At 41.8% G+C, this 21676-nt stretch overlaps 1 protein-coding gene across 1 annotated transcript in view; it reads right to left on the reverse strand.

Annotated features, from left to right (window-relative positions):
* The window catches only part of PAPSS2 (3'-phosphoadenosine 5'-phosphosulfate synthase 2), a 95275-nt gene that overhangs the window by 3215 nt on the left and 70384 nt on the right, over nt 1–21676 (reverse strand). Inside the window, exons 8-10 of the mRNA XM_055118703.1 lie at nt 12789–12994; nt 4690–4825; nt 1547–1815 (exon numbers count right to left, since the gene is read on the reverse strand). Of these exons, the coding sequence (XP_054974678.1) occupies nt 1547–1815; nt 4690–4825; nt 12789–12994 (611 nt within the window). The remainder of the gene's footprint in view (nt 1–1546; nt 1816–4689; nt 4826–12788; nt 12995–21676) is intronic.

Below are 21676 nucleotides of genomic sequence, written 5' to 3' on the forward strand. Positions count from 1 at the left end.
AGAGAAAGAGAGGAAAGCCAGGGGCCTCGAACTTTGATCTGGTTGAAAAGCATTAATTTATTAATCTCAATTTAGGGCATTCCAAAGGGTTGAGATCCTTTCAATTCATCAGACTTGCCACATACTTGTTCAAATATACTACAGTGGAACAAAGAAAATCTGTTTGATAGTCTCACTATGTCACGATGAAAGGGAGACATTCAGCTTTTAAGGACACACTCTCCCTTTTAATGTAGATCTTGGTGAATCACTTAGAATAAACGGGACTTCAGAAATCAAATATTAGGTTACATACAACTCACCTCATAACCCAGGTAAGATGCATTACCAACCTCATTCTCATGCTAACTGCCATATTCTCAAAGGCAGGTCTGATGTGCTGTTTCTAGCATTGAAATTTCATTTATTATTTATTTATTTGGAGTTTTGGACCACACCCAGTGGTGCTCAGGTCTTACTCCTGGCTTTGCACTCAGGAATTACTCCTGGCATGGCTCAGGGGTCCATGCGTGGTGCTGGCGAAAGAACCTGGGTCAACTGTGTACAAGGAAAGCACACTATCCTCTGGCTTCTAGCACTTCTAGATACATGAACTGGGAACATTATTAAATGTTTAAATGCCTTAGTATATCTAGATGTTTTAGTATATGAAATATTTTAGTGTATCTAAAATTGTCTAAATGGAAACATTATTAAGTCAGATAAAGGAGAAATGAAACCAGCTCCAAAGGAGTTAAAATCTGGACTGGAAACAGCAAACTTTTCTGGGAAGGGGCTCTTGAGAATGTCAAGAATGTACTGTTTTCCCTTGTCTCGTTCTCCAAATTGCCTCTGTTAAGAAGACAAGATATAGGCAGAGTCTTAATCAGAAATCTGTCTCTAGATTCACTGCAAGGATACATCTGAGCATGCACTAGGGGACCAGCAACAATGAAATTTATTAACCACACATTCCCACCAGTTCTGCCTAAAAATAATTTTCTGAGCTGGAGAAACAATACAAGGGCTTAATCCGTGGATTCTATCTCCAGCACTGCCTGGCCGTGGCCCTGGAGGTCCCCAGCACTGGACCTGAGCAGCACCGGGGTCAGCCTAGCATGGAACCACCTAGCCTAGCATGGAACCAGCCTAGCATGGAACCACCAGTCCTGTTGGGAGAGGATCCTGAGCACTGCTGGGGTGCTCAGGATGGGGGGTGTAAAAATGAAATAACTTTCCTGCTCCTTTCCTTCATAAACTGTTTCTTGGGACCATGTAGGCAAAGTGGTTCTCTAGGATGGGAACCCATCTTTCAAACTGCCAACTTGTGTGATGTTAATGCAACTTCTCAACCCATCACCTTGTCTTTCCATTGCTTGGCCCCAAGAGACAGTGGCACCTTAGGGCTTGCTTGGTTACAAAGATAAGGAATTGGATAGAGATTTAAAAAAAAAAAAAGGCAGGGTGAAGAATATCCCAGAATGTCTCTTAAGGAAGAAGGATCCCAAAGACTCTTGCTCTTCCATATAACGTTTTAGTTAGAACTGCCAGGTCATGACTGGCTCACCTCTGTGGGGCCAGCGTAGAGCATGGGCGAAGGGAAAATAGCGACAATGGTAGACTTGGGGTCCAGGACCCCTTCCTCCAGCACGGCCGCGTGCTGCTTCATCCGCCAGTCCAGGGGCACGTCATCATCCTTGGTCCAGCCACCCAGAGGATGCAGCAGGAGGACTGGGTGCTGGTAGCCCCTCTCCAGGAGCCGGCGGTGGGTGTCCTGCATCAGCAGAGCATGGCCGTTGTGCACGGGATTGCGCAACTGGAACGCGAACACGGCATCTGGGAGAGGAAAAAGCCAAGGAACCAAGGTCAAAGAAACTCCCGGCGCCATGGACGCCAGGACACAAAGGAAAGGTGCAGCTGTGCGCATCCTGGGGACTCGTCACAACCTTCGGCTCTTAACAGTCAGCAGCAGAGCCCACCTGAATCTGCGGGGCTGTCAATCTGAAGATACCAACCTATCCTGGACAGCTGAGCCGGGCACAGGAGGGGGAGACAGGCAGCAGCAAAGAACGCGCGCATGCACACAAAAACGATTATTGCCAAGACCTAGCCGAGATATCCCCAATCCATCTAGTGATGGGCTCCTGAGACCCCTGATTTTCCTTTTTGGCTATGAAATTCGTATATAGTCTGTATGGAAAACATGGAGAAAAAAAAAGCCCAGTAGAAAGTATAAAAAAAACTGTCCTCAAGCCTATCATTACTTTCTCTTTTTCAAAATACAGGAATCAGAAACCTCCCCCGTGGCCCAACACTTTTCGCCAAGAAGCAGCCACAGCGTGGTGTTGAGTTTGCGTGCGCTGCCAGATGTCTGCTTCTATCCGGAAACAGAAGTGGATTATGGCCTTTAATTAATTAATTAATGATTTTGAGTTTTGGGACCAATTGAGCAGTGTTCAGGGCTTAGTCCTGGCCCTGGTACCACTCCTGGCGGTGCTGAAAGACCATAAGGGATGCTGCAAGACTGAACCCAGTGGCCACATGCAAGGTAAGTGTTATCTCTCCTACACAAAGGTTAAGTTTTTAAAAGCAGTTATAGTGTTTTTAACCTAAAAACTAGTTATAGGTTTTTTTTTTTTGCTTTTTTTTTTTTTTTTTTTTGCTTTTTGGGTCACACCCGGCGATGCACAGGGGTTACTCCTGGCTCTGCACTCAGGAATTAGCCCTGGCTGTGCTCAGGGGACCATATGGGATGCTGGGATTTGAACCCGGGTCAACCACGTGCAAGGCAAACGCCCTACCCGCTGTGCTATCTCTCCAGCCCCATAGTTTTTTTTTTTTTTTTTTTTTATGTTGGTCAGCATGGGTGCTAGGGCACTGGCCCATCCCTCCATATGCAGTGGATATGGTGGTTTTTTTTTTTTTCTTTTTGGGTCATACACCCGGCAATGCACAGGGGTTAGTCCTGGCTCTGCACTCAGGAATTACTCCTGGCGGTGCTTAGGGGACCATATGGGATGCTGGGATTCGAACCCGGGTTGGCCACATGCAAGGCAAACGCCCTATCCGCTGTGCTATTGCTTCAGCCCCTGCAGTGGATAATTTAAGCGTAAAAAATAATAAAGTAGGGGCTGGAGCAATAGTACAGCGGGTAGGGTGTTTGCTTTGCACGAGGCCAACCAGGTTTCGATTCCCAGCATCCCATATGGTCCCCTGAGCACCGCCAGGAGTAATTCCTGAGTGTAAAGCCAGGAGTAACCCCTGTGCATCATCGCAGGGTGTAACCCCAAAAGAAAAAAATAAAATGTGTTCTTTTAAAAGAAAAAGCAAAGTAAAAATATTATTTTACTTGAGAGTGTACTCACATCGAGATGAATGTCACAGTGTTTTAAGCAGCTACTTTCAACATTGAGTTCACTGCTATAGTACAAGAGGTAATTACAGCCGTATGCCCTATAGTTAGCTTTATGCAGCAATGACTTAACACTGCCTCTTTAATTTGTTTACATTTCTCAACTGCAAATGCCCCAAACAATTCTGTTGGTGTGGGGTGAGTTTTGTAAGTTTTCACTCCTTATAATTTGTGTATACTTTTCAGTAAATTAAAATAGCCTATTTGTAAATCACTAAAAATACTTTAAATGTATTTATTGAAAAATATTCTGTGAATAAACTGAAATCCATTAGTACCAGGGTTAACTGTATTGCATTATATTTTTGTTTTCCAACTTATACTATGTACTGTTTTGCAATTTGCATATCTCTTAAATATACTTTGGAAAGTTTACTATGGCAAATTTGTTTTGGGTTTGGGGCCATACCCAATTGTGTTCGATTTACTTCTGACTTGGCAATCATTCTGGGCAGGAATTATGGGGCACATGTGGTACTGGGGATCGAGCTCAGGTTGGCTGCATGCAATGCAAATACCTTACCTGCTATATTAATTTCTCTGGTTCCCTCGATTCACATGTAGGTATGTATATATATACATACATACATATATGTATGTATGCATACACACATACATATATAGCCCAACTATGCTCAGAGTTATTACTGGCTGTGCTTTCAGGGAATAATTCCTAGTGATGCTCAGGGAACCCTACAGGGGTACTGGGGATCAAATCTGGGTGGGCCACATGCAAGATAAATGCCCTACCCACTGTACTACCTCTTTAGTCCTTCAATTCATATTTTTATTGGGATAGTTTTACAGTATATGGAGGCTGTCCAACACCATATCAATAGACATTTTAATAGAAGATATTTCCAGATTAAAAAAAATTTTTGTTATAGGACTATACCCAGCAATGCTCAGAGAATCACTCCTGGTTTGACACTCAGGAATCACTCCTGGTGGTGCTCAGGGTACCATATTAGCTACTTGCAAGGCAAATGCCCTACCCACTGTACCATCACTCCAGTTGGCCCCTGTTTCCAGCTTTTTTTTTTTTTTGCTTTTTGGGTCACACCCAGCGATGCTCAGGGGTTACTCCTGGCTTTGCACTCAGGAATTACTCCTGGCGATGCTTGGGGGACCATATGGGATGCCGGGGATCGAACCCAGGTCGGCCGCCTGCAAGGCAAACGCCCTACCCGCTGTGCTATCACTCCGGCCCCTGTTTCCAGCTTTTTAAAGCTATAAACACAGCCTATAAAACAGGAAAGTAAAGAGTATTATCAAATACTCCCCACCAGCCAACATACCTGCATTCATTTCTTTAAACTTCTGTTTAAGCTCCACAGGGGTGAGGCGGTACTGGTCTAATCCATCATTCCACTTTATCCTCTCCAGCACCTGAAGGTCTCCACCAACCAGCCAATCCCCACTTTCCATCACCATCTAGAAAGGCCATTATTAAAGTTATAAGTAATTTAAAACAATTGTTTTCCTCCCTGGATGAATCTTGTATTATTGGCATAATATTTCTCAAACTCCTTGGATGTACAACCCTTTTATTCTCTCTAAAATTATGGAGGGGCCCAAAGGCAATTCAGTGGTAGCTCAAGAGAGGCTTGAGGCTGCAAGTTTGATTCTTGGAATGGCCCCACATGCCAGGTGTGCCAGGTATGATCCAGGCGGCACCAATATTAGGATCCCCAGTGCCACAACACATGTGTATCTCTGATGCATCACAACCATCTATGTGCAATCACCATAACTGAAGGGTGTGATACCCAACAAGCACCACAACCAGTGTGTGTGTGTGTGTGTGTGTGACACCCTCCACCCCATTGTTGCAACCATAACAAAGGAATGGGGAGGGAAGGGAAAAATGAAACTGCTTTAAAAGTCTGTAAAAAGTTACTGAAGCCCCCACTCCCCCCAAGAAGATCCTCCTGGGGATTGAACTCAGGCCAGCCACCTGCAAGGCAAATGCCCTTCCTGCTGTACTATTGCTCTGGCCTAGGATAGAGCAGATTTTAGCCAACAGTTTGTAGGTTAAGCACCTAACTTTTACACATGGAATGTGGCTCCCACTGTATTCTTACCCTGCACCCCACAAAATCTCACCAAGAGTTGAGTGAGCCTGACATGAAGAATGGTTAGAGCTAATTTCAAAGAAAAACCTGACAGCATAGGATAAGAGGAGAGCCGGACAGAGACCATCAGAGCTGGTAACACAAATGGACAAGACATTGTCAAAACATTGCTTTGTAGCACCTTACCACAGTTTTTTATGTGGTCTGCCTTAAATTTACACTATTAGATGTCAGTTATGGCTCAGCAAATCTGAGGATTCAAAAGACAAGCAAATGACAGAAATTTTGTTCCTTCTATAAATTTAAACATGGCTCATCGGATGTTGTTGTGCAATCAATTACAACATTTCTCAGGCCAGTTGTCTCTTTCCTTGAAAGAGACAAGCATTGCTGAGATGTTTTATTCCTCAGGCAAAGGCAGCATAATATTTGATCCAGTTCTATGAATGCCTTTTGCACTGTCCATAGACAATCAGAAATATCACTGAAGGGGCTAGTATAGTGGGTAAGGCACTTGCCTTGCATATGCTGAATGGAGTTTAATCTCTGGCACCCCATATGGTCCCCCATATGGGGTGGACCAGTGGAGCCAGGAGTAATCCTTGAGCACTGCTGGCTATGGCCCCAAACAAAAAAAAAGTCAGTGGAAAAGGAGATGTTGATTTTATTATTGTTAATTATTTTGGGAGTATACTCAGCAATGTCTAGGGGCTACTCTCAGCTCGGTACTTGGGGGTCTTTCTTGGGTGTGCTTAGGGGACTGGGCTCCAGGTGTCCTGCATACAGAGTACTGCTCTAGCCCAGTAAGGTATTTCCAACCCTGGTTTTAGATGCCTTGTTGGAAGACACCAAAGTACTGACAACAAGCCTCTGGTTCACATTTCCTGTCATGGTCAGATATGAGAGTTGCCAGTGGCTTGCTTTCTGAAGAGTTTTGGAGAGGATCGGAGAGACAGTACGGCAGGTATGGCACTTGCCTAGCATGCGGCTGACCTGGGTTTGATCCCCAGCATCCCACGGCTCTGTCAGGAGTGACGCCTGAGTGCAGATCAGGAGGAAGCCATGAGCACTGCTGAGTATGGGCCTCAAACAGACAAACAATGCCTCCCCCCAAAAAAACCAAACAAAAACATAAAACCAAACAAAAAACAAAGGAGTTCAGAGAATGGTAAATCAGGAAGGAACAGTGGATCTCAACTGAGGTGATTTTGCTTCTTCTAACATTTGGCAACATCTGAAGACAATGTTATTGTTACAACTGGATTGAGGAAGGGCAAGATATTGCTGTCATGTGTTAGACTACAGTTCACTTACATTGCACAGCATCATCCTCACAATAAAGAATTATCCAGCCCTTGGAGGAACCAGTTGGGATGAGAGATGCATGGTGAAAGTAGATAGTGGACCAAAGATGATAACCTCTCAGTGTCTGTGTTGCAAGCTATAATGCCCTAGAGTAGAGAGAGAGTGTGGGGAATATTGTCCGCCTTAGAGGCAGGGGGAGGGTGGAAAAGGGGGGGTATACTAGGGATATTGGTGGTGGGGAATGTGCACTGGTGGAGGGATGGGTGTTTGATCATTGTGAGATTGTAACCCAAACATGAAAGCTTGTAACTATCTCACGGTGATTCAATAAAATTAAAAAAAATTTTTTTTTTTAAAGAGAAAGAACTTGTGCCCATGGCTTTATTTATATTTTATTTTTTAATTTTTTTTTGCTTTTTGGGTCACACCTGGCGATGCACAGGGGTTACTCCTGGCTCTGCACTCAGGAATTACCCCTAGCCGTGCTCAGGGGACCATATGGGATGCTGGGATTTGAACCCGGGTCAGCCGCGTGCAAGGCAAACGCCCTACCCGCTGTGCTATCTCTCCAGCCCAAATTTTAAAAAAATTTTTAAAAAAGAACTATCCAGCCCAATAGTCAATGGTGATTGAGAAAATCCTGGGTAGGAACAGGTGATTATGCAAGGCATTTGTGTCTTCATGGCTTCCTTTATAAACTCTGTGCTCAGGAAACTCACTTGACAAAAATACTGTCAATGTCCCCATAACATCTACACATTTAGTTTCTTCTATAGAGAATAAAATGGAGGTAGGACCTCATTTTACTGGAGCAAGATAGTTCAATGAAGATAAGAACACTGTGGTGAAGAGACCCAAGAGGACCACGGGAAGAAGAATGGAAAGAAAAGAACATGGGGAGATGTGCACATGGAAAGGGAAGGAGCAAAGATCAGAGTGGAAAGGGGAGAGAGAGGAGGAAGGGAAAAGTAATTCAATGTAATTCAATTACGTTTTTTACATTCAGGAGGCCCAGGTTCAAACCCTGGTACCACCAAGAGCAACCTTGAACAGAGCCAGGAAGTAGCCCCTAAACATCACCAGGTATGACTGGATAAAACCTTCCAAAACACAACCATTTTCCTTTTTTTTTTTTTTTTAAATCCCAGGAAGTGTAATAACCCATTTGGGACACTAGGGGTCCACCTATAGTGTTTTCTTGGTGAAGACAACGTTTGAATCAATTTCTTTTACTTCCAAGCTAAAAATGTGTCTCTTTGAAATTCAATGTTAAAGTTTGCTTTTGGGGGGCATTTCTAGAATGGGAAGGGACAAAGGGCACCTTTCTTACCCTGGGGGTCTGACTTAGAGCTGAGGTCCAGCTCTCAGGTCACTGGTTTTCCCTAATTTTCCAGGGCTTTTGGATGAGGGCTAAAAGTCCCCATCTCTCTCCATGACGCCTACAAAGGCAGGTGAGAGACCACACAGTCAGGGAGTTTTCGGAACTGGACACACAGAGAAATGAGGACGAGGCTTCGTGAAGTAATAAAAGAAAGTCTGGGCTCAGAATCCAGCTAACAGGAAGGCCCAAACGAAGGCAGGATGTGGTAATGCTAGGGTGAAGATAAGAACACTGTGGTGAAGAGACCCAAGAGGACCACGGGAAGAAGAATGGAAAAAAAAGAACATGGGGAGATGTGCAAATGGAAAGGGAAGGAGCAGATATAAGAGTGGAAAGGGGAGAGAGAGGAGGAAGGGAAGACAAGAACTGGGAGGCTCCAGAAAATTTGGCCAGAAAGAGCGCAGAAAACTGAACTGCGGGTGGGGGTGGGGTGGGGTGAGGAACTAATGTGATGCTGGTGTGATCACATTGATGAGATTCATTTCTGTGTTATCACTCAGAGTGTAGTTTCTGGCAACTCTGGAATTCTGGAGCTGTAAGGAACTAGAGACCACGGGAACTAATTGACTTCATGTTGCAGGCAAGAAGGCAATTTTACAGAGAGTGATGGAGTCTGGGTGTACACAGCTGTCTTACAGAGTCAGAGCCAGAACCCAGGGCCCCTCCAAACCAGGTTTCCCCTACTGACCCTTCTCAGTGGTCTCCATGTGGGGGTTTGGGGGCTCACCATCAGTTCGCCTCCAATCAGCATGAACTATGCCAGACCCTGCGCTTATTGCTAAGGATTTTTTTAGTTGTTATTATTTATTTTATTTAATTTTTTGTTTGTTTTTGGATCACATCTGGTTGTGCTCAGGACCGACTCCTCGCTCTGTGCTCAGGAATCACTCTTGGCTCAGAAGACTATATGGGATGCTGGGGATCAAACCCTGGTTGGCTGTGTGCAATGCCAAGTGCCCTACCTCCCGTACTGTCGCTCTGAGCCTGCTGCTGGGGATTTGAGGGTGATCAAAATGGATCAGGGTGTGCTTCTTAGTCTCATGGTTTTGCAGACTGAGTGGACTGACAGTAGAGTAAGGATACAGGACAAGGACAGAGATCTCTTAAGGACAAAATGGGGGTCTGGACTTACGATTGATGGGAGTAAGGCTATGAAGGAGTGATGATGGGTGTAAGGAACAATGTCCTAAGATGTCCCAAGACTAGTATGACAAAAAGTGAAGGAGGTTATAAAAGAATGTCCAGCTCAGAGGAGGAGATAATGTGTTGAGAGGTGATAGTGAGAGATGGTAAGGTGAAGGCACATTTTACAGAGAAATTTCCATTCTGAGGTTTACTAGATACTCTAGCTGAAGGCCAGAGCATAGATTAAAGAGCATCTAAGACAAGAGACATAGAAAAAGTATAAAGGCCCAAGTAAATAGGTTAATAGAAGTATAAAGGCCCAAATAAACAGAAGTGATGTGAACACATTCAAGTAGTGCCAATGAGGAAGGATCATGAGGACTTGGTGGAAGAGTGACAAGGAAGCAAAGATGACATCTACGTTAGAGACATAAGCCACTGTTTGGTCCTGGAGTTATTTGTTGAGATGGGAGATGCTGTATGGGGAACAGGGCTGGGGAAATGTGGCACATGCTAAACCTAAGTTCTTTGCAAGTTATATCCAGATTTTCCTTATGAGAAATGGCTCCAAACTCTCTCTCTCTCTCTCTCTCTCTCACACACACACACACACATACACACACACACACACACACGCACAAACCAAAATAACAACAAAACAAATGCAGAGGTCTTCAACCTGCACTGAGCATTAAAACATCAGGGAGTTTTAAAGCCCCCCCACACTGGAAGTGACCTCAGCCCCATTAGTTACGATCCTGAGGATGAAGTTCAATGTGAGGTAATTTTTAAAGCAACCCAATGATTCTATTGATCTAATTGGCCACAAGGTCTATACTGCAGAACAAAAGGATATAAAACTAAATCCTACCCTTTCTTGGATACAAACTCTGTTCCCTTAGTTTCTACATCTGTAAAATGGAAGTAATGAGATTCTTAGGTATTTCGCAAGAGCACTGTGGGAATTAATTACTGTTTGGAAAAGCTTTGAGGGCCACGGATGAAAGGCAGTAAGTTTTCCCCAAGCATTTTTAATACAAGTTTCACCTGCTCCTCCTCCCTCATGATTTCATCTCATACTGGTAAATCAAAAGAAAGAAGGCTGGAATGTCTCAACTAGATGTCAAGGTGACGTCAAGGAGAAGCGCCACCTGCACACCCATCCCCCACCTCCACAGGCAGACCACTTTTTAGTAAGTCTGAGCATTTTTCATCACTCCAAGAACCTCATAGAAACACAAGAAGACCTATGATTACATATGGAAGAGACTATTTTTGAAAGGTTTGGGATTCTTAAAAAAATGCATGTGTAGTGTGAGTTTCAGAGTGCTAAAAAGAAGTGCAATGAAAAGAGTTTCTTTCCCAATAAAGCTAATATGTCAGGTTAGCATATAAGTGTAAAACAACAACAAAAAAAAACCTAAAATGCCTTTGGCACTCCCACTATAGCACATACTGGGTGAGTGGTTTGAGTTCCTGTTATCCACAGCCCATTTCTCCCCAGCAGCTGACAGAGGTTGTTTGCAGAATCCCTCTAATGACCTAGTGGGGCAGAGTTACTGACTCTCTTATCCAGGCTATGAGTCACATCACCACTCTCTGACTGGAGCCCCAACTGCCAACATATGTTGGAAGATAAGGTAAAAAGAAATCATTGCTTATGTGCTTCCTTAATTTTGTTTTATTCTTTTTCATGCTAATCGTGTGTATGTATCTGTGAGACCCAAGGAGTGGAAATATCTCAACTGGTCACTAATGAGAGGTTACAGAATAAAGATCAGATCTAGAAGTTGCCTGGTTGGGAAAGAAATGAAGAAGAATCTAACCCAGGCCCAGCACACAAAGTTCTCACAGAGTTCTTTGTCAGGCGTGAGCTCTGTCAGGAACTATCCACTAGCTGCTTGAAGCAAAACTTTTTGGGTGAGGGAGCTGGAGGTATAGCACAGTGGGTAGGGCGTTTGCCTTGGATGCGGTCGACCCAGGTTCAATTCCAGCATCCCATATGGTCCCCTGAGCACCGCCAGGGGTAATTCCTGAATGCAGAGCCAGGAGTGACCCCTGTGCATCGCCACATGTGACCCAAAAAGCAAAACAAAACAAAACAAAACAAAACCCCCAAAACCCAAAACCCCTTTTTGAGTGATTTTGAGCAGTTCAGAGGTGTTAAGATTAAAATCATTTATCTATAGAGTGGATTGCTGTGCCTAATAAGTGGAAAAGCTGCATTTCTTTCTCATTGACCTCTGGAAAGGGTCTTGTAAAGACCATTATCTTGCAACATTTCAAGACTGAAAATAAAACAAAAGTTTGCCAGATGTCTATTTTGCAATGTCATGGGGCTGGAAGAGAACCCAGACTTACTGAGTTGAATTCCCCTCCCTTTATAAATAAAGCCAGGGCCAGAGAAAGGGCATGCTTTGTTTAATCACAAGACTTGATAGTGTCTCCTGGACCTCAAATCACTTTGTTTCCATAGAAACTTTGATGGAAAGCTAATTTTTCCAGTAAGAATTAATGTCAAATTATTAATTTTTTTAGGTTTTGAGGATACACGCAGCCACGTTCAGGACTTACTCCTGACTCTGCACTCAGGAATTACTTCTGACGGTGCTTAAGGATCCTGAGGAAAGAACCCAGGTTGGCTGTGTGCAAGACAAACACTCTACCATCTCTACTATCTCTCCAGCCCCAGAGTTGATATCAAATTAGTAGCTAATGTCAACTCTATTGCTCTCTAATCTTGCATGAGGAATCCTATTTTTTTTGCATTAAATTTCACCTAGATTCCTTTATGGGAATTAATACCCCCAGAAATCCCAAAATAGCATTTTGGGATTTCATACCAACAATTAGAAATTGTGAAGGAATCAAAGGAGTTTAGCCTGGTTTGCTTTGAAGTTGGATAGACTCAGAGTGATTCTAATCAAATGAGCATATTTTCAATTTCTTAAAAAAAAATATCCACTGAGGAAAAGTGCTATCTTTCCTCCAGATACTCTGTCTCTGAGTTGAATTTTGTTTACTGAAAGGATATCCCTGACCTCCCTCATGGAGCTTAGATCTCCAACTCTGAGTGTCTTCCCAGTGGTTGACTGAGTACATTTTGTATGAAAACATTGACTTCCTTTGTGAATTTTCAAGATAAAGAGGACTACAAGCTCTCAATGTGGCTTTGTACATAGCCAGATCTATGCTTTTGGTACTCTACTTGCGATGCTAGATTTAATTATCTACCTGATACTACTGTTTCTCATTTAGCTGAGGATACACACAGGGTCTAAGAACTCTAGAGATTATTAAACTCGCCCCTCAACTGAAAAAAAAAAACCAAACACCCACAAAACCCTTACTTGCTACTTTCTAAAAAGGCCATGTCTGTAAAACCTCCCATAAAAATGTATTCTTCCATCTAAGCCCTGTTTTTCTAAGCTCTTTATGAAGAAAAAATAAAAATAATAATTTGGAAGTTGAAACAGATTCAGAACCATCTTCCAGAGTCCTTGTAACTTACTTTGATATGTGGGTGTTTGGCACATGTTGTCCCCCACACACGGGAGCAACGCTCCTCTTTTCTGTGTTCGTAGAATTCAGGGTCTCGTAGGATGGCCACTTTTTTCCCACCATGCATCAGAACAAACTCGCTGCACCCTTCCAGCCGCATCTTATCCTCTGTAGAGACGGGCAGTACGATGGGAACGCTCATGTTGATCACGCCGTCTGTGAAAAGAATGGAGAGATGGGTAAAGGTGATACAAGGTGTGCAACCCTTGAAGAATGACTGGAATGGGCACAATGTCCCTTCCACACATGCCTGCCAAAGACATTAAGTCCTTCATTCAATATGGTTGTGTTTGCTACACTGGTCTTTCTAGGGTCTATGAAGAGAAGTCCCTGAACTTCTCAAATAAAAGATATAGTGTTTGTGAAAAGTGGACTAAGTTTCTATTTGGGGGTGCTGGTTTCAGTAAGTGACCTAATCTGGAGGACCGGAAAGAGGCGTGTGTCTCTTCCAGAATCCCTTGTTAGAGCTAGGTCCTGATCTCAAAGCACTCAAGGAAAACTCAAAAACCCAAGTGAATAACTTACAGGTTGACTTACAAAATAACTTATTCCTGCCTCTGCACTCAGGAATTTGCCAAAGTTGGTGAAGCAAAAACACCTTGCCTTTCTTGGATGTAACTATAACAAGTGGCAAAACTCTCCTCAAAATTATTTAGGCTTTAACTGCTTTTCAATCACATCAGATTGAAAAGAAAAAATCAGACAGCATTCATCAATACAAGCCTTCTTGATATCTGTTGATTGTGTTCCAGCTACAGTATTGCCTTTCAGTATTTTGAAAAGACTTATCTGGCAGTTGAAAGTCTTGCTAGTTCAACTATAAGTGAGAACCACCAGCCAGATGGAGGAATGAAACACAACTGAGATCATTTACTGAAGCATATGCACTCTCTTTGGAAAGGGAGCACTTCTCACCTTTATGCTGAGTCTCTTAAAAAGAATTAAACCAGGTGTTCTGGTTTCTTAATACACAAAACAAAAATTGGAAGATGTGGAATGTGGTATTCAGAGAATTTACATCTTCAGCTGCAAAAAATGTCAAGAGGCAGCCCGACTGAAAAGGAAGAGGAAGGAAAGATTTCTGTCTATGGAAAAACAGAAAGTGTGAAGGTTCATTTTGTGCACTATACTCTGGAAGATAGCAGTATTCAGATATTTGGTCAAACATTATTCTAGGGGTTCTCTGAAGTATCTTTTTTTTAGATGAGATTAACATTTAGACAGGTCAGCCAAGTAAGGCAGATTACTCTCTGAGTAATCTGGCTCTCCAGAACTGTCGAGCCTCACCCAAATCACTTAATGCTTTTCATATTTGACACCACTTATCAAGAATGAAAATCCAAGTAAAAAAACACAATGCAAGGCTAAAATGGGGCAGGATCCTGGAACAAGCCTCGTTAAGCCTTCACATGATTGCTGTGCTGTTCTCCATCGATTAGCCTGGTTGAAATCCAAGGAATAAATACTCCACTTTTCTGTTGCAGTTGCCTCTTTGTGTCCACTAGGATTCTGCCCTGTGGAGTCTCTGAACCACCTTCATTTTGACCTTGAGTGAAAATCCAGACTGAAGATGCAGTACAACACTCCCTCCCAGCTAATCTTCGGGACCTAGGGAAAGTTCTACCAAGTTATACTGACAAAATTCCCGTCTGTAACTGTTTATTAATGCATGGGTAAAAATTGGTTTCCCTATCATATTTATTAGATTTTTCAATATAAACATATTAAATAGTTTGTTGGGGTGCTGACACATCATTCATGCCTTCAAACATTAACTTGGACTTTCAACCTTTGTCCTCTGTGAGCCTCCATTCTACTGGCCCCATCTTGACTACTCTCTTGCCGAATGCTTCCCTTTAGGAAAAAGGACTGTGCTTCCTTGGGCCACTGGTAGTTTAACCCATAGCTTCACGCCCAGTTGAATAACTTTGCTTTTGTTGTGAATAATTTTCAAATGTTTTGCTTTAACCTTGTAGTTATGCTTACCAGTTGCTTGGGACCATTTCTACTCAAAACCTACATTATTTTTATTGCTTAGCTGGCTTTTAAAAGGAAAAACAACAATAATATAAACAATACCCCCAAAATGAAATATTCAAAGCTTTACCTTTTAGTTCTGGTATGATGTTTTACAGATACAGCAAATGTGTTTATTTCACAGCTCTACAACTATCAATCATCATAGCTGGAAATTAAATTCATGCATAATCACACATCACAAACAAATGAAGTATAATCATCCACAATCCAACCAGGTGCATCCACTTTAAATTGCAGCTAAAATGGGTTTATCCTTTGTTAATTACAAATGTTTAATAAATGCAATAGAAAAAGATCTGTGGAACTAAATGAGGGCCAATACTCAGTAGAAATAATTAACAAGGAGGATCATACATTTAAAAAATCTCAAAAACAAAATGTTCAGTGATAATTTAGAAGTTTACTCGTGTCTGCCAAATAAAACATTACAAATAGCTGCATCTTATCCAGAAATTTCCCGTTATTTGAAATCCAATCAAGAGAAGAATATAATTCTGTAGTCCACTTCATCTGAGGCTTAGTTATCTGAAGCCAGCTGTGGTCCCCAAATATTGTATACAATGATATATTTTTAGAAAGACCACATCCACATAACTTTTATTATAGCATATTGCTATCATTGATCTATATTATTATTTTTGTTAATCTTTCTGTGTCTAACTTTCAGATGTATAGGAAAGGCATAGGTATATATGTATAGGAAAATATCAGTAGACATAAGTATATATGTCTACTGTTTACTTCAGGATAGATATATATGTATAAGAAAAAACAGTACACATAAGTCTCTCTTTTTTTTTGCCTTTTGGGTCACACCCGGTGATGCTCAGGCCTGACTCCTGGCTCTGCACTCAGGAATCACTCCTGGTAGTGCTCGGGGGACCATATGGGATGCTGGGAATTGAACCCGGGTCGGCCGCATGCAATGCAAACACCCTACCCGCTGTACTATTGCTCCAGCCGCCAAAAAAGCAGACATAAGTCTCAGTACTACTTAACATCTGAGGCATCTATTGGGGGTCCTGAATAAGTTCCCCACAAATAAGTGGGAGACTACTGTATTATTTTATAATAACTGGTTGGATCATGAACTGATAGCAATCCCAACTGGTTCATTTGGATTTTTTGAGTTATGTTTTTACCATTGGCTAATTAATGTAACATTTCTAATTATAGCAATTAAGCTACTTGGAAAGGTAAAGTACATACCACGTAGGACCATGCCTAGAGAAATGCAAACACAATTGAGAAACATATTTTTAGCTCTCCACAAATATAATCTTGAAGCAACAAAATCAAGGATCAAATTCCTAGCATGAAACTTCATACAACATGCAAGGATCCTGAACATTTTGCTGATACTATTTTTTAAAGTAGAGAATGTATGGCAGCAAAACAATGATAAAACCGGAATTTTGACTACTGTTTGTTCAGTAAATTTGAGTATTGTCCAGAGATACTATTCAGATGACTATCTGCTTTAAAATAATTATAATATATATTATAGCTCCTCCACTTTTTTCGGCTTTTTGAGTCACACCCAGAGATTCACAGAGGTTACTCCTGGCTCATGCACTCAGGAATTACTCCTGGCGGTGCTCGGGGGACCATATGGGATGCTGGGAACCAAACCCGGGTCAGCCTCGTGCAAGGCAAATGCCCTACCCGCTGTGCTATCGCTCCAGCCTCATGATAGAATGTCTTAATAAGAGTATAGATCCTTGAGTAATACAGAGGATTACTCAACTGGTATGAGAGTAGATATCATAAAAAACTCATTATAGCATAATCAAAAACACTAGACTGTATCTTTTTTGCTTTTGAACTGAGTAGACTGAGCTAATTACTATTATTACTATTATTATTTTTATTCTGAGCTACACCCAATCATGCTCATGGTTTACTCCTGCCTCTATGCATGGGGATCACTCTTAGGGGGATATATGGAGTGCCGGAGCTCTAACTCGTATCAGCCACGTACAAGGTAAGAAACCTCCCCCCTATACTATCACTTTGGCCCCAAGAATTACTTTTTTAATTTAGAAATAAATGTGAACATCTGAGAAAAACAACCAAGCAAAATATATCTAAGGAATATGGTCAGAATAAAACACTATAATATACATATTGTTTGATGAATTTGGCCCTATGCTTATGACTCCAGAAATTGTTTCAAATTTTCAATGATGATCATTCAAGCTTTAATTGATTATTTAAATTCAATCTCTATACAAATGACATATTTTTTGGGGGGACCACACCTGGCAGTGCTTAGGGCATACTTCTGGCTCTGCACTCAGGTACCATTCCTGGCGGGCTCAGGGGACCTTATGGGATGCTGGAGGTTGAACTTAGGTCTGCTGCATGCATGGCAAATGCCCTACTTACGGTACTATTGCTCTGTCCCCTGCACAAATGGTATTTTGTCTAACCATTTAAATATATAAATATATATTTAAATACATAAATTTAAATACATATATTTAAATGCATAAATTTTTTTTGGATTTTAAATTCATTTACTCAGACTAAAAGTCATCAAGCCAAGTTTTATGACTATTTGCCCTGGAGAACAGAGAGCAGAGGGCATTCATGCTGGTGTCTCAGAGAGACATTCCAAGTGGAAAAGAAGCAAAGACCACACACTTCTATAGAAGTAGTTCCAATTTCTTCTATTGTATCACAGCAGAAGGGATGCCTGAGCCTCCATAGAGGCATCATTGAGTTCTCTAGCTTTAAAAAAATACACATTTTCAATCACTGACATAGCGGGAAGGATTCCAAGAACTAGGTTTGAGAAGATGAGCTGTACAATCCCTAAGGGCTTATACTTGCTTTCATTATCACCCTGTCTCCAGATTCTAAAGCATATATGGTCACTCAATAAATTTCTGCTTCAAATTAATGATGTACTGTCTATAGCGAGTCTCTTGGCTTCTTTTAGACCTCCAGTTTCTCATGGTGGGTGCCAGTAGCGGGGAAAGGATGAGAAAATGGGCAAAGGGGGTTAAGAAGTAAAAGCTCTCAGTTAGTATAAACTAATTAAAGCCTGGAGGTGTAATGAGAAGCCTCGGGTCTGTAGTTATAGTACTGTGCTGTATATTTGAAATATATACTGTATATACTGTGCTGTATATTACATCTTTAAAAAAAGTCAATTGTGTTATGATGAATACTAAGTATACTTACTGTGATAATTAATTCTCAGTATATACAAGTCCACACGGCAGAGCCTGGCAAGCTCCTTGTGGCATATTCTATATGCCAAAAACAGTAACAATAACAGGTCTCATCCCTCTGACCCTAAAAGAAGCCTCCAATCGTTGGGAAAGACGAATAAAGAGAGGCTGCTAAAATATCAGGGCTGGGACGAATGGAGATGTTACTGGCACCCGCTCTAGTAAATCGGTGAACAACAGGATGACAGTGATACAGTGATATACAAGTACTGAATCAAGATCTGTAAACGTGAAACTTTCCCCCCTTCTGGCACCCACCATGAACATGAGGTCTCAAGGAAGCCAACAGACTTGCCTTATACACAGTACATCAACAGTTTCGAAGTAACACAGGATGTTCATTGCTGCAGATATTTACTGAGTTATAATCAACATTATCATCATCATCCCATTGACTGTCGATTTTCTTGAGCAGTCTCAGTAACATCGTCATTCGTCCTCGCCCTGAGATTTTAGCAGCCTCTCTTTACTCATCTGTCCCAACAGTGCTGCATTGGAGGCTCTTTCAGGGTCAGGGGAATGAGACCCATCATTGTTACTAGTTTTGGCATATGGATACACCACAGGGAGCTTGCAAGGCTCTCCCATACTGCGTTATAATGTTGTATGTTAATTATATATTAACTGATATATATGTGCAGATAGATAGATAGATAGATAGATAGATAGATAGATAGATAGATATTGTTTTTTGCTAACATCTGGTGGTACTCAGGGCTTTGAGACCAGATGTGATGTTGTGTGCAAGGCCAGTGCTTTAGTCCTGAATTTTCTCTATCCCCGTAAAAATATTTTAAAGATCAGTTTATTCTCATTGTAATGCAACTTGGGCTTGCTAATGTACAGAACATTTATTATTGGATCAGAAATTCTTTCAAAATTCAGTATTCCAATTAGATAGTTTCTGTTATTAATAGCCTCATTTAATAGACAAAGGAACTGGGCCCTTAAGAGTTTATTTATTTTTTTTTATTCTGTTTCTCCCTTCTCTTTTATTTTCAGATACCTTAGTTCCATCATCAACAACCACTGGGTTTTCCTTTGTTTGTACTGTTTACCAATTTTATATCTTATGTTGTGTAAATAAGTTAAATTATACCAAACCTGTCTTTTTTCTTCTGACTTATCTCATTTAATAAAATTCCCTTAAACTCCTTCAATTTTTGTTGGTAATGGAAAAATTTCAAAAGTTCTGTGGAGCTGGAGAAATAGTACGATGGGTAAGGTGCTCGCCTTGCATGTAGCTGGCCTGGGTTCAATCCCTGCCATCCCATATAATTTCCCATGCACCTCCAAAAGTAATTCTTTCTTTTTTCATTCTCTCTCTCTCTTTCTCTTCCTTCCTTCCTTCCTTCCTTTCTTCCTTCCTTCCTTCCTTCCTTCCTTCCTTCCTTCCTTCCTTTCTTTCTTTCTTTCTTTCTTTCTTTCTTTCTTTCTTTCTTTCTTTCTTTCTTTCTTTCTTTCTTTCTTTCTTTCTTTCCTTTTTGGGTCACACCTGGTGATGTACAGGGGTTACTCCTGGCTTTACACTCAGGAATTATTCCTGGCAGAGCTCAGGGGACCATGTGGGATGCTGGGAATTGAACCTGGGTCGACTGCGTGCAAGGCAAATGCCCTACCTGCTGTGCTATGGCTCCAGCCCCTCAAAAGTAATTCTTGAGTACAGAGCCAGGAGTAACCCCTGAATATTGTTGGATGTGGCCCAAAAATAAACAAAAAAAATTCTGAACACGTAGCTGAATAATATTCTATTGTATAGGTCAATAGTTTTCAACCTTTTTATATCTTTGGACTGGCACCAATCTGCAGACCAGAAATTAAGTATAATGTGTAGAACATTGGTATAATGTACTGCATATTAAGTCGGCTATTGATGGGCCCACTTCTATATTTTAGCTATGATAAATAACACTTCAATAAATACTGTAGTTAATATAACTTTTTGTGTTAATGTTTGCTTTTTTTTTTCTTTTTGAGTCACACCCAGCAATGCTCAGGGGTTACTCCTGGCTCTGCACTCAGGAATTACTACTGGAGGTGCTTGGGGGACCATATGGGAAGCAGGGATCGAATCCAGGCCAGCTGCAAGCAAGGTAAATGCCCTACCCACTGTACTATTGCTTCAGCCCCATGTGTTAATGTTTTCATATTCTTCAGGTAGATACTCAGAAGTAGAACTGCTGGATCAAATGTTATGTAAATAAATTAAATTATCTTTAGCTTCTTTTTTTTGTTTGTGTTTGGGTCACACTGGGCGATGCTCAGGGGTTACTCCTAGCTCTGCACTCAAGAATTACCCCTGGCGGTGCTTAGGGGACCATATGGGATGCTGGGAATTGAACCTGGCTCCGCCGCATGCAAGGCAAATGCCCTACCCGCTGTGCTATCACTCCAGTCCCATCTTTAGCTTCTTAAGGAAGCTTCATAGTGTTTTCTAAAATGATAATTACACTAATATACATTTCTAGACCTAGAGAGTTCAAGTAATTTGCTTGAGTTTCACAGTTTATCACTGGCACATACACCCAAGCAGCACAAGTCTTATCTATTCTGCCTCTGCTTAGGTAAAGTTGGCTAGCATATAATCTCTCTGCTATATTTCCCCCCTTTTTTTTGGTTACACCCGGAGATACTCAGGGGTTACTCCTGACTCTGTACTCAGGAATCACTCCTGGTGGTGCTGCTTCGGGGACTACACAGGATGCCAGGGATTGAACCTGGGTCGGCTGCGTGCAAGACAAACACCCTACCCGCTGTGTTATCGCACCGACACACCTGCCATCTATATTTAAAAACTGACTCACACAGCACTTGAAGAGTCTTCTTGGGTGTGTTTGGACTTTGAATTCTGACTACATATGGGAATGATCAGTGAACTCTGGCTGTGGGGTAAATAAGGTAGGACTAGCAAAGAATCCCTAAGGAGGAAAAAAATCAAGGATCTTGGAGAGAATCCCAGGAATAGACCCTGTAGGTTAAAAAAGAGTAAGAGTTACAAAAACCTGCAGGACACTGGCCTTGACCCCCACCCCCAGCCCTGAATGGATATGGGCAACCACAGGAGAACCAAAAAGGGTATGGGTTATGAAAATTCTCACAATTCGCTAATGCAGTAAGCATCAAGCAATGTGCTAGGGCATCCTTAACTGAGGCTAACACAGAAGAAGAGTGCATTCTCCTTCCTGTGTAAGAAAGGATGAGGAGCTGCTACAGACCTCCGGCTGTCAGGACTTTAGTGACAGGAGTGAATGGGTAGGATCTGTCCCTCTGTGGGTACACAGAGCCACACAGATCCACATGGCCAGTGGCCATGGACCTTACTCAGGAGACAGGAAATATTCTTTGAGAAGTCTCTCAAATATTTTAAACCATCTTTATTTTTTTTCCAAGGAAAACCATCCGGTTTTTCTTTCCTGGAAGTCTGGAATCCTGATCAGTAGTTTTTAAAAAAAATAAAGGTGACTTTTCTCCCACCTCTTCTCAGAGTCCTCTCCCCTCACACTTTAAATGACATGTTCTGTTTGAGAAGTTGGGGCAGTTCTAGGAAGGAAATGATCGT

Source organism: Sorex araneus, chromosome 11 (assembly GCF_027595985.1).
Source record: "Sorex araneus isolate mSorAra2 chromosome 11, mSorAra2.pri, whole genome shotgun sequence".
Taxonomy (NCBI): domain Eukaryota; kingdom Metazoa; phylum Chordata; class Mammalia; order Eulipotyphla; family Soricidae; genus Sorex; species Sorex araneus.